Source organism: Pelodiscus sinensis, chromosome 21 (genome assembly GCF_052426305.1).
Source record: "Pelodiscus sinensis isolate ZL-2025 chromosome 21, ASM5242630v1, whole genome shotgun sequence".
NCBI lineage: Eukaryota > Metazoa > Chordata > Testudines > Trionychidae > Pelodiscus > Pelodiscus sinensis.
This window is the reverse complement of record NC_143072.1, coordinates 3,717,464-3,731,036: the sequence shown is the minus strand read 5'-3', so window position 1 is coordinate 3,731,036 and position 13,573 is coordinate 3,717,464. Positions and strand designations below refer to the sequence as shown.

The window sequence follows — 13,573 nt, the reverse complement described above, 5'->3', positions numbered from 1 at the left end:
ACCTTTCCTCGCTGCCTGCTTTTCATTAGTAGACATGTTCCCATGACAGCCAAACCCCAAGCACAGTAGTAGCCAAAGTTTCAAAAGAAACATATCCTCAATCCAGTTAGTTTTTGCACCAGGGTAATTACCAATACTTTCTTGCACCAAGGTCTTTATGTGGATTTTTAAGGCATGCTTCCAATTTGAACCATCGGGTTGCATCAGAAACAACATGCCTCTTTGGAACAACTGCTGTCATATTATCTATGAAAAGGTTACAAGGTTTATTAAAAATAATGTCCTAAAATACCATAATATTTCTGAACTGAGCTGCTTGCCAGGTGACTCGCTGCACACGCAGGAACAGGACAGATATAAAATCAAGATAGTTCACATTAGGAATGTTCCTTTTGATTTTGCTCAGCTCTTGGGAGCCTACAGTGCCTTTACCAATGTGTGGTTTACCCTGGTGTAAAAGGAAGAGGAATTTCACACATGGAGTCATGTTAGAATTTATTAGCAAAGTAAAAAAGGAGGATGCTAGAAGATGTGAGATAATCAACTGCTGGCCATGGGTTACACTGCATGACAGGTGTTTGAGCTGCTTCTTAGCTTTCTGAGTGTAATCTTTCTGGCTTGATTTGACTGATGATCACAGTGAAGTCGTGGGTTGTGTGGGCACCTTTGGGGTCAGAACAACAGACCTGCTAAGACGAAATGTAAAAACAAAGGAAGAAGCAAAGCTACAACGTTTACTCCTTTCACGCCAACACGGAACTGACCCATTCGATTTCTTTGGTTGGTCTGACTTGGGAATCTGGATGCCCGAGCCCCATGTTTCATGGGAGTGGGGGCAGGGGAGCTCAAATCCCTTTCACCAGTTTGGAAGACTCCAAGCTGGGCTCGGGTGCTCTCTACAGATTCACAACTGACAAGTTGATGTCAGGGCCCACAGGCTCCCAGGCAGCCCTCACACCCTGGTCCCTCCTGGGCAGCCCACCCAAAACTACTGGACGTGAGGGGCGAGCAGAACTCCACCCCCTCCCATGAGAATAGTGCCTGGAGATGACGATTGGCCTCCCCAGTTGGCCCGGCCATACAATTTAAGTCAGAAGGCGACACAGGGAAGTTGTTTGAGCAACTGGGCGATTTCCTGACCTGTGCTTGAGCCTCAGTTTCTGAATCTTCTTCTGGCCCCTGGCTTGGTTCCTAACCCCAGCTCTGACCCCTGGCTTGGACTCTGGGTCTGACCAGGAGGATGGACCACCTCTGTGCACCGCAGCCTGCTGGCTGTTTTAAAATCAACTGCTCTCCCCACCGCACTACGTCTTCCAGAAAAGTCTTCTCCTCCCCCTCCCCAAACAAGGCTCCTCAAAGCCCTGACGTATTGCTCCTCTAGATACCCTCTCCCACCTTCACAGCTCCTGTCTAACCAGCCCACGCGACCAGAGCATAGTACTCTGACTTTGGGGCAGTTCCATTTACACTCTCCATCCTTTTTGTCTCTCTCCCATTGCAGCACGTACAATAGGAGGAAGGACATTTGAGCACTGACTGTCACGCCACTTTTCCACCTGTAGCTCAAAGGGAAGCAAAATGAATGGTGTACGGTTTAATCGTTGTTATTTACTGGGCGGTGTTAACCGAATGAAGCGCTCATGTCAGATGGCGTCATGGGTTTGAGAAGCAAACTCAAGACAGAAACGGGCCACCACACACAGACGTGAGGGGAACATCAGATGGAGCTACTATTTCTGAAGAGGGAGTGCAAACAACGTAAACAAAACAAAAACCATGGAAACCCAAACGCAAACCAAACCACAACAAAACCCAAAATTTGCAGCTGACAAGCAGGCTGGTCTGCAGGCAGGGCAGTGGGGATGGGATTACCCGGGTGTCCTCTAATTCTCTGAGGAGTTTTTCAGCCTGTGCCTTCTCAAACAGCAGGCTCTGCTCGAGCTCCCGTATTCGGGCATGCTCCAACTGCGTCTGAGTCTGGTCACACATAGGGAAGAAAACAAAAACAACAACAACAAGGGAGAGAGCAGAAAACAGAGAGAAAAGGCTGCAACATCATCTTCAGTGTACAAGACAAGGAAAGGCAGTTCACAATGGGAGGAGAATAAAGGTCTCAACAGGCAGGAAAATTCATCCAAACAGAAATAGGCTACTAAGGGATTTTACATGGCCCTCAGGGTGGTTATTTAAGCGGGCTCCTTTTATAGGGCCCTTTTTAGCAAAGCATCCCTATTCCAGAAGGGTGCTTCAATCCCACTAGAGGCAATGAGACTTAAGCAGGTGCTTACGTGCTTTCCCGAAGGGGGAGGGCATAGCAAAAACACTTCACAACCCAAGAGATTCACAGCAAGCTCTATGCATCATTTGAAGACCATGCAGCATAGGGTCTGTGCTCACACTGCGCAAGGGGAACCGCTGGCAGCTGCCTACAGGCTGAGCTGCACACTGCACTGCCCATTACTGGAATTGCCATTCACCTTTTGCAGTAAAGAGAGAGTCTGAGCTATGCATTAACTGCCCGCAAGCAAGTTCAACTGTAAAGGGGGTAGTGACAATACCAGAAAATATACCTCATGTAAGTGGGAAACAATTGCATAGTCAAGTGCTTTGCATTTGTACAGCATCTATGTCCTGGGATTTCAAAGTGATTTTCAAATTCTGCGTCTCAGCAGCCCCGTGACTCGGTTTGCCTGGTAACATGGCGATTAAGTTACTTGCCCGAGTTCAGTGGCTGAGCCAGGATTAGAACCCAACAGTGTTGGCTTTATGTCCCTTGCCCTAGCACTCTTATCAATAGCAAAATGATTGTTTAAGCAGATCATCGCTAGCCATCGGTAAAACTGAAATTCCCTGGGAAGAAATGAGGCGGGAGGAGATTCCAGATGCAAACTTGGTTTCCACAATTTTAACTTGCAGAACACTCTTCTATAGAATACAAAGATGATCCACCAAGACCACCAAGTGGCCAGGACTATCAGGTTATTCAAGTGATACTAGCCAATTTTCTGCCGCTTCCCCCCGCCCTTCCTCTATTCATTTGTATTTTTTCCTTTACAATCTGATTGAATGTGGAATATCATGAATGTGCTTTGGCTTCTTTTCTGTGAATGGAGAAAATTTAAGTTTGCATCAATCTGCCTTTTTTTTTTCCTTTTTCTTTTTCTTTTTTTTTTCTTTTTGCAGTCTGGAAAATATTATTACATTTCAATTCAATTATGATGAAAATCCAGACTGCCAGGCACTTGCTGTATTCATGTAGCCATGCTGGTCCTAGATAAGGTGCATGAGATAATATTTTTTTTTATCCCCATCTCCACACAGCTCTAAGATCTCGTTCTTAAGGGCTGAACCAAGTTCCAGTCTCACTTTCAGTGCCACTGATCCTGTATTATTCCATTAACCTCAATGACATTACTGTGAATTTACAGCAGCAAGCCTAATGTCTTGAACTGAACCGTCAGCTCAGAAAACTCTAACCCCAGACATTCAGAATCTGTTTAAGGATGGCTGGTCATTTCCCACACACCCCATTCTCCAAAGGGTCAGCTCAGGGATAAGCACTGAAAAAACAGGGTCTGTTGCCGATTCATTTCCAAACGAGTCCAGGAACCTCAAAAGAAGAAGTTCTCTCCAGAGATGAAAGTTGGCCGGTGCTGGTTGATATGGTTTACTGGTAAGAACCAGTCACCAGTATCGGTCTGTACATGCCCTCCCTTAAAGTGCTGCTGTGGCAGCACTTCAACACTTCTAGGTCATGTGTTCCTACTGGTGGTGCACACTCGCACATGACTCGGTGCACATAAAAATTATTCTGCACCTGGATGGAAAAAATCCTCACATAATGGAAAATATTAGAGGGGGCAGTGCTGTCGATGCGGGAGAGGGGGGAAAGAGTGCAAAAGGGGCAGCTGCCCCGGGGCCTGGCAAATTTAAAAAGGGCCCAGCAGGGTTTTCAGCTACCCAGCAGCAGTTGGGAGCACTGAGCCCCTCAAATCACTGCTGCAGCCCCAGGACTCCTGCCTGCCAGCCATGGTACCAGAGGCCATGAAGGGCTGGCTGGAAGAGACCCCGCCCCTTCTGGGGACCCATAGCCTACCCCCTTGCCAAGGACTCCAGTGCGGAGCACACTGGTAGGCCTCCCTTTTACTTTCACCCCGGCTCTCTCACAAGATTCTGGATGCTGGTACTTCTGTTTGTGACTCAACTGGAAATACCACAGAGCAGCTTCTCCTAGCATTCCAGTCATCCCGCTGTTAGCCAGAACCTGGAAGACCAGAGGCGTCAGGAAATGAAAAATAAAGAAGTTCAAGGATTGTTTCCAGACCTCAAATAGGAGTTTTTTTCAACATCAGGATGAACTCACATGTCATCTCTTATTTCATACCAACCCTTTCATCCAGCCCTAATTAGAGTAGATCCACACAACTCCACAATCAGAGGACATCCAGATCCAAACTTTAAGGCTCAGCTCCCACTTTAACCCTAATTACTACCCACAAACGATGTGCTATATGAATAGCTAATCTCTAACGAGAATACATGGGCCCTATCCTGAATTGCAGCAAAGGAGCACCCCACGCTAACTCCTAAAGATTTTAACATTTCCTATGACAAGTTCACCCACTATTAAAAACAGGCTTTAGTGCTTTCTTGCATTTGCCTCCCATTTTCTAAGGGCTAAATATTAAAGCAGTAGCACCCTGCTTAGAAATTTCTCATCTCATTTTGCGAGGCGTTTGAAAGCAAACTTCACAGTTCCTCCCTAAAAATCCACACGGTGACAGGGTGAGGTGTCAGAAGACCCCCTCCTGGGGTGCTGACTCCCCCGTCACGCAGACATCTCTGACTTTTAGAGAATCCCCCATCTGAATATGAGCTTTGCGGCTAAAATTGCAGCTACAGACTCCAGGTGGTCAAAAAACCCGTCTAACCTGCACAGTGTTGCCCTTGGTTGTGTCACCTTTTTGCGCTGGGCCCTTCCTGCCCAAATACAGCATCTCACCTTGCTCACACCCTGCAGTAAAAGGTCCGGCCACTGGACAGTGCGGTTGAATGAATGTTCCGGACTGTGCTGTGCTTGCTCATTCGCAGAGAGGGATGCTACTGCATGCGGACACGGTGACCCTCTCCCAATGGGATGTGCCGGAATGTCACCTCTATGCCTAAAGCACGGCTGGCTGGGAGCACAGCCGTCGGTTTTACAGAACGGCCTGCACAGAGGCCCTTGGGAACGTTTGCGTCGCTGCTAACATCGCAGCCTTTGAGGTAGGTCAGGCTCTATTTAAAACCCTAACATGCCTGTTACGTGCGCCCCACAGGCACGGAGTCGAATGCTTTTTAGAGTCTCTGTTGCCCAAGTAGGCTGAGTTCAGAAGAAACTTCTGGTTACTTCCTCCCGAAGCCCCGAGAACCAAGACACACACGAGATGCTTACTCCACGGGGAGGTGATGGTGCTTGGCAGCCTCAGAACCCCCCATGCCAGGACGATGTGCAAGAGCCTCTTCATGAAGAATGAACCCCAGAACCTCCTGGGTTCCAAACGCTGCAGTCACCGCTCCCCAAAGATGGCCAGCGGTAGAAAAGATGGGAGGGCAGAGAATGGGTTACTGGGCTTTTAACCTCTACGGCGTTTCTACACTGCAATGAAAAACCCAAGACTGGCCCACGCTGGCTGACCTGTAAGGCAGGAGGATCCCTGAGCTAGGGCTGTGGCCCCAGCTGCACAGTCACAATGCAATTTAAAACGCCTCACACGCTTGAGCCCCACAGCCGAGCATGTCTACTTGCAGTGTAGATTTACCTCCGCTGGGCTAGTTCACAGCTGAACACAGCTGGTCGAGACAGAGTGGTAAGCATTGGGTGGCCCTAGGGTGGCTTTACATGAAACCAGCTAGCCGTCCCAGCACAATTCCTCGGGAACACGTGTTCACAGAACTGAAAAGCCCTCTGGGAAAGTTCAAAACCTGACCCAGGAGCACAAGTCCAGCTGACTTTCAAGAGGGCGTCCGGTTAAGCCATTTAGGCGCTTTTGAAAATCTCAACCACCCCATCATGTTCAATCCCTTAGGGCAGAGGTTCTGAACCGGGGGTCCATGGACCCCCAAGGGGTATGTGAAGCCTTCTCAGGGGGTACGTGAGGTTCAAGTACAGGTAATTTATTGAATTTAGTTATAAAAAAAATGTTATTACCGAGAGGGGTACGAGATGTATTTAGCTGAGACCCAGGGGTACGTGTTCCGCAAAAGGTTCGGAACCGCTGCCTTAGGGTCTGTCTTCACCCCAGAGATATTAAGTCAGATGATCAGCACCTCTTAGCTCGGACATGAGCAGCCCTGCTGGCTGAGCCATGCCAAGTTACCTTGTCCTCACTGACACTGCGGGGGGCACACCCCATGGTTCTTTGTGCCACTCCACAAATCTGTCCCACTGAATTGTGGGGGAACTCATCTGTCCCTCAAGGGGCACAGAGGAATTGTGGGAAGGCACTGGTGGATGAGCAGCACTTGAGTGGTGTAGCCTGTGCCCTCCCTGCAAAGGGGGCAGGTTACCAGCGTGAGGTCAGGTCCACACTTAGGGAGAAAATTGACCTAAGATAATGCAACTCCACATACGTGAATAACTAGCTGGAGTTGATGCACCTTAGGCTGAAGTTCCGCAGCATCCCCACAGCAGGAGGTCGACAGGAGAAACTCTTCTGTCGACTTCCTTTACTCCCCGCGAGCTGGTGAAATACTGGAGCCAACGGGAGCAGGATCAGTGGTCGATTTAGCAGGTCTTCACTAGCCCCACTAAATCGAACCCTGGGAGATCTCCACCGCGTCAATCTCCCTGTAAGAGGAGACAAGCCCTGAGTGAGCATCTCACTCGGGTGTTAGCCTATAGCCCCGGCTGGGCCAGGTAGCCTGGGCTGACAGCACTAAGCATGGGTGAGAGGATCTTCTGTGCAAATAATGGTGTGGAGGTTGGTAGCAACACTTGAGGAATATCCCAAGTTAACGGCACAGTGAAGACCCACCCCAAGGTGTCTCTCTCTGCAGAAAAAACCCACCTTCCAAAAGCCCCGCTCCATCCTGATGATCCCGATTGGTTAAATCCAGCAGCCACTGCTCATGGCAAAAGCAAAGCTTCAGCAAAGCTCTCTGCACAGTATTGGTTTGCACACTCTCAATCCGCCCCTCCCTCCCCCCCATTCTGCTGCTGGGTCATCTCCTCTCAATAAAAAGCAGCGATTAATTCTTAAAGGGGCCCAAAGCCATTCTGTTTCTCTCCTGTCCAGAAAAAACACACCACACTCCAGCACTGCGTAATGAGAGGGTTGGCCTCCTCAGCCAGGTGCCGGCCTTTTATTGATTTGCTGCTGAACTACTGATTTCTGAAGCAGCTCCCTCCGCACTCCTGGCTGACTTAACGAGCCTCGTTCTAGAGCCTAGGGAAAAGGGAAGGGGAGATTCTGGACGCTGCTTTTCCTTTATGGAAAGGAGGATGAAGGCCTAGAGAAGACTTTGCGGCATACCCAGAAGGGAGGTGGGATGAAGCTGCTCTCCCATTGGATATGGGATCACACACCTGATTGAACCTGCTAATAATGAGCAACGGGCTAAGGCCAAGGGTTGGACAGTGGGAAAAGAGATGTTCTACTGTATTAACCCACAATTTAATTAATGTGGATGTTTAATGACTTAGGACAAAGTCAAATTTAAAAACCAGGCCAACTGGTCATGGTTACCCTCAAGTGGATCTCTAGGAATAACAACGACCAGCTAACACACTGGGGGGAATTTTTCACAATTCAGTCTCTGCTATTCACTATCAATGTAACCCCTCCGGCCCACCCCGCAATGACTTACCCAGCCTGGCCACAGAGCGGAGCAAAAGGCAGCAGAAATTGTCAAAGGAAAGTTGCAAATTCAACGGCAGACAATACATTAGAGTAAGTGTGCTGCAAATTACCTCCAGATCCCCCTTGGTAATGGACTCTTCCTCTACTCGGAATTGCAGGTCCTCCACTTTCCTGCAGGGATGGGGGAAAAAGGCCAAAATCAGTAATGCCAGGATTACACATTTATCATTAAGTAGCTGCCACAAAAGGCCTCTCAAAAAACAAAAGGATCACAGGAGGATCACAAAAGTGGGGTATGGATACACCATATATGCAAACCCCTCTGCAGAAGTGAAGCAGTCCCTGTAGAACTCTGGGAATGCGTTAATTAGCATAACTCATGCAAAACAGATACTTCTCTGTCTGTAATGTGCCATACCACACTCCTCCAGTGAGCAAGGCTGCTGTACTATACACCTCCATTTGGATACTGGCGTTTTACTGGAGGAGTTGGCTTTTGACCGTAATTCACTGGCCTCATGGGACCGAGCCAAGTTTCTAGGCCAGCTATTCACTGATGCATTTTGCAGGCAAGTGATGGGAAACTCCAGCGCCAAGAGCCGAAGGATTCATTGCCAGATATTCACAGACCATCAGGGCTTTTCCCTTCATGGGTGACGATGGGCAGCATTTCACACACGTTTCGGGAACAATGAACCAGGCTGGCAGAACAACTCATCGCAAGACACTAATGTTGTACAGCTTCCCACCCACCCCCAACACACAATTCCACAATAAAAATAAACCCCACTAATGATACAATTGCGAGTCAGTCTCCTTGGCAAATTCAGCCTTTTCAGCCTTCTTTGTTCTTCTATCAGATTCCTTTTAAACCAAGTTGTGCGAAGGATGTTGCCCTGGGAACTAGATGTAAGAACTCAGTGATTCTCCATCATGGACAAAAATAGCTCTGTATGTAAATATCAAACTTCAAAAATAAGCTTCCTTGTATAAACCTCTTCCAATTAGACGAGGCATCTGCTGTTGCTTAGGCAAGCGCTCAGCTGTTTCTGATTAAATAATCTCTTACTTCTTGTAGCATGGAGCAGGAGCTGGGAACGAGTCCTGCGCATGAGGGAACATCTTCAGATGGGGTGTCTTTCAAATAAAAAGTCACCATTTCCCTTTTAACCACCACAGACACAGCCCAGGGAAACATCTTGATCCTCTCACCACGAGCTGAAGGCTTTTTGTAAATGGAGTCTCCGGCTCACTTGGCTGACTACAGATTTTCTCTCTCGGCGCATTCAGCAACACGAGTCTCTTGTGCCGGCACGTGTCCTTGGAGGGCACTGTCTGAAGGAGCTGAGATTTGGGGCACAGGCACAGGGACGCTACCGCGTGTTCGGTGGACAACTCCTCTTCCCACAGTTGCCTTTATGATTATCACCTCGCAAAGCAGGGTAGGAAAGAAATGTCTCCGGAGAAGGTTGGGTCCCATAACTAGGGTTATAGGGCTCAGATCAGGGATAGGCAATCATTTTTTGCCTGGGGCCACTTCGGAAATTTTTGAAGAGGCCCCGGGTTGTACAGGAAGGGGCGGGGCCAAGATATTTCCTCTGGGGGGGAGGGAGTGCCTTTGCCTCACCCCAAGTTCCCCCAAGGTGCCCATGCCCTTAGCGTAGGAGGAGACTTCCCTCGCTTCCCTGCCCCTAGGCCAATTAGGGCCTGGGAGTGGGGGAGCACGCAAAGCCTCCTCCGTTCTCCCCACCTCCCCTGCCAGCAGCGTGCTCCTAGCAGGGCACGAGGCGGCTTTGCGGGCTCCCCTGCCCGTAGGCCCTAACTGGCCTGGGGGAAGGGGAGCACCAGGGCCTCTGCGGGCCGGATCCACCCCCCTTGGCAGGCTGGATCCGGCCCGCGGAGGCCCTTTTGTCCACCCCTGGCTCAGACGCACCGCCTGCTGGGAGTGTCTCTACTTTCTGATGACAGAAGTTAACCGGGATATTTCAGAGAAAGGCTTTGCTGACTGCCCAGTTTTCCCAAAATGCGTCAGTCTCACCCCTTTCAAGCATTAACGAGCGCACACTCGGTCAATGTCAGGGCACGATCCAAACGCGATTCAGGATTCGCTCTCCTTTCGGCCGTTGAGAATAACCCACCCTCGCGGCCCTGGAGAAAACAAAGGTACTGGCAACATAGTACAGCCTCCTGCTGTATCAATCTGTGCTTCCAAGGGTGCAGCCGGCTCAGGCTGCCCCTCCCCTTCCTGCAGCAGACAGCTCTCAAAGCCTGGCCGTATCAAGTTGCTATTAGAAATATTGGCAGAGTCTTACCCTTTGTCTCTTGCCAAGCTAAGAAAGCAGAGGCCACGTGCGGCTCATTCTCAGTCACACTGACCGGACCCTGCCGTGCTAGAAGATCTGCCACTTCCAGATAACGCTGGAGCGGAAATGGTTGCTGCTGTTCCCTACCTGCTCTGTGTTCTTGGGGAGCCTGGGCAGAATACTCAGGGAGACTTACAAAAAGCAGCGAAAAGGCAGGGGAAGATCCATCTAGGCCCCTCCGGACTAGGGGGGCAGGATTAAGGAAACACCCCGAACCTCTTCTGCACTGAAGTTGGGCCAGGACGGTATCTCCATTGGCGCACACGCAGAATGGAGAAAAGCAATTCCACGGCAAGAACTGACATGGAAAGCAGGAAAGCACAGCCGGGTGGCAAATCTCTGCTCCGGATGCTACTGAACCCACCCAGCTCAGTCATCATCAGACCAGTTCTAATAATAAATCCTCTGTTTGTACCCAAAATCCTGGAACTGCCTCACTGAATCAGGAGCTCTCTTGAAGGAACGATCAGTTCTTATTGTCTAGCTCAGGGGTCTCCAAACTACGGCCCGGGGGCCGGATGCGGCCCGCGAGGCCCTCTCATCCGGCCCGTGGAGACCTTTTTGGATTCAAAGGCAGAAGAAGTGAGATTGTTTCAAAACCCATTTGAAGCAGATGTGGCCAGTTGCCCAGATGAACTGCAGCTGGAAGTCATTGAGTTGCAAGCAAATGACCTCCTTAGGGACAAGTTCAAAATAGGACTGGTGGGTTTTTACCAGTTTTTGCCCAAGGAAGACTTTCCTAATGTCAAAACTTTTGCATCAAGGTACCTTTCAATCTTTGGAACAACATACCTGTGTGAACAAACATTTTCAAGAATGAAATACGTGAAGAGCAATTTGAGAACAAACTTGTCCGATGATAATCTCAGGTCACTGTTGATGTTAGGGACAACAAATCTAAAGCCAGAAATGTCTGCTATTTTGGCATCCAGGAAACAATTTCACCATTCACACTAATACAGGTGTTCATGTGTAGTGTATGAATGTGTTATTAAATAATAACTGAATAAAATAATATTAAATACATAATTAAAAACAACATCCATGTTTTGATTGTTTTTTATTTGGACCTCAAGTGTGTAGTCGGCCCCCGAACTGCTGTTTGATAGCTAATGCGGCCCTCGGGCTGAAAAGTTTGGAGACCCCTGGTCTAGCTGAACAAAACCCCTTTGGAATACTCCCTTGAGCCATCAATTCACTCCTAAACAAATCTAGTGTTCTCCTTGAACTATGGTTGTGTCCCTCCAAAACCCCCTGCCCATACTCAATAAAGTGTGCCCATGCCTGGAGCTAAATTCTGCCTCAGTTCCATGAGGACCTCAAGTATCAGAGGGGTCGCCGTGTTAGTCTGAATCTGCAAAAGTGGCGAGGAGTCCTGTGGCACCTTATAGACTAACTGAAGTGTAGGAGCATAAGCTTTTGTGGCAAAGACCCACTTTGTCAGATGCATGTAGTGGAAATTTCCAGAGGCAGGTATAAATATGCAGGCCAGGATCAGGCTGGAGATGACGAAGTGGGCCTCCTTGATTGGATCCACCTCTAGTAGCTGATCTGGAGGTGTGAATTCCAAGAGAGGAGAAGCTGCTTTTGTAGTTAGCGAGCCATTCACAGTCTTTGTTTAATCCAGAGTTGATTGTGTCAAACTTGAAGATGAACTGTAGCTCAGCAGTTTCTCTTTGAAGTCTGGTCCTGAAGTAAAAAAACTTCCTGCAGCAAAAAAACTTCAGGACCAGACTTCAAAGAGAAACTGCTGAGCTACAGTTCATCCTCAAGTTTGACACAATCAACTCTGGATTAAACACAGACTGTGAATGGCTTGCTAACTACAAAAGCAGCTTCTTCTCTTTCAGAATTCACACCTCCAGATCAGCTACTAGAAGTGGGCCTCATCCTCCTTGATTGGATCCACCTCGTCATCTCCAGCCTGATCCTGGCCTGCATATTTATACCTGCCTCTGGATATTTCCACTACATGCATCTGACAAAGTGGGTCTTTGCTCACGAAAGCTTATGCTCCTACACTGCAGTTAGTCTATAAGGTGCCACAGGACTCCTCGCCACTTACGAGGACTTCAATTTCTCCCGCCTGATTGTGCTGGGGACTCTGTTCAGCCGGTCTCCAACACTCTGCCCCACCCCGCCACGTGGGAACCCCAAACTTTCCTTCACAGACTAGTGAGATCCCTCTCGCTCGGTACAGCCTCCCGACTCTGACTTATGTGCTGGGTTATGGTTTGCTAGCCTGAACTTTTGTAATCAGATTTAAGCTAGACTTAATATTGTAACTGGTTTGCTGGTTTGGTTCCCCTTATATGGTGACTACCTAGAAATAAATAACTTTCATGGCTAAGCTGCTTGCCCCCCTCCCTCTCGGAGGGAGAAGGGATTGTTTTTGGCTCCCCCATTCGCTCTGCAACAACGCTGCTTGTACCCAAGCTAAAGACCCCCCTGTGGCCCCCGAATCTTGTGAAGTTTGCTCATCAAGTGGGATACCTACAGAATGGTTGTGGCGTGAAAGTCAGAACAGACAGGCTGAAACAGGGGGGCACATGAAATTGGCAGCTCCAAGTGCCGTTTAACCCAGCCCACTGCATCCAAGGGCACGTGAGGGTCACAGCTCGGCATTGCTGTCCACCCAGCCTCCGGAGTCCAGAGACAAGGGGTCAGCGTGGGAGTGCTGATAACCGGGCCCCTCAGAAGCGCTCTGGTGGGGGGAGTGTTCATCTGATTCTAGCGTGGGAAGAACCCAGCCCTGGGGAACCTCGACCCTGCGGGAGAGTTCCATGGGGAGGAAACTGTCAGATGGGAGAACCCATGTAACACAGGTAGCACAGTGACAAGTATCAACCCCCCTCCGAAGAGTAACCCTCATAAACGTGCATACCCCAACTCAGCGGGGAAATCTGGGAACAGTGCTCCCCTTAGCACAGGGGTGGGGAACCTCAGGCCCAGGGGCCGGACGCAGCCCCTGGCTTGCCTAAATCTGGCCCCCGAGGCTCAGCATTGGGGAGCAGCACTGTTGCTCCAGCCCCCCTGCCACCCACCCGCAGGGCTGGAGCGCACAAAATCTACTAGCCCGGGCCTCCCTCGGCTCTGGTGTGTGAGGGGAATATGAGGAATCATAAAATTATAGAATACTAGGACTGGAAGGGACCTCGAGAGTCATCGAGTCCAGTCCCCTGCCCTCATGGCCGGACCAAATACTGTCTAGACCATCCCTGAGAGACATTTATCTAACCTGCTCTTAAATATCTCCAGAGATGGAGATTCCACAACCTCCCTCGGCAATTTATTCCAGTGTTTGACCACCCTGGCAGTTGGCAACTTTTTCCTAATGTCCAACCTAAACCTCCCTTGCTGCAGGTTAAG

The 13,573-nt window shown here is 49.3% G+C and overlaps 1 protein-coding gene across 5 annotated transcripts in view; it reads right to left on the bottom strand.

The window, feature by feature from the left end:
• The window catches only part of CLIP2 (CAP-Gly domain containing linker protein 2), a 163,872-nt gene that overhangs the window by 27,044 nt on the left and 123,255 nt on the right, over positions 1-13,573 (bottom strand). For 4 of the 5 annotated variants that reach the window (XM_089772209.1, XM_075904303.2, XM_075904302.2 and 1 more), the window contains 2 exons: positions 7,952-8,012; positions 1,873-1,977 (listed from right to left, as the gene is read on the bottom strand). In XM_089772209.1, coding sequence (XP_089628335.1) covers positions 1,873-1,977; positions 7,952-8,012 — 166 coding nt within the window. The remainder of the gene's footprint in view (positions 1-1,872; positions 1,978-7,951; positions 8,013-13,573) is intronic. The other variant, XM_075904306.2, reaches the window with a different exon arrangement.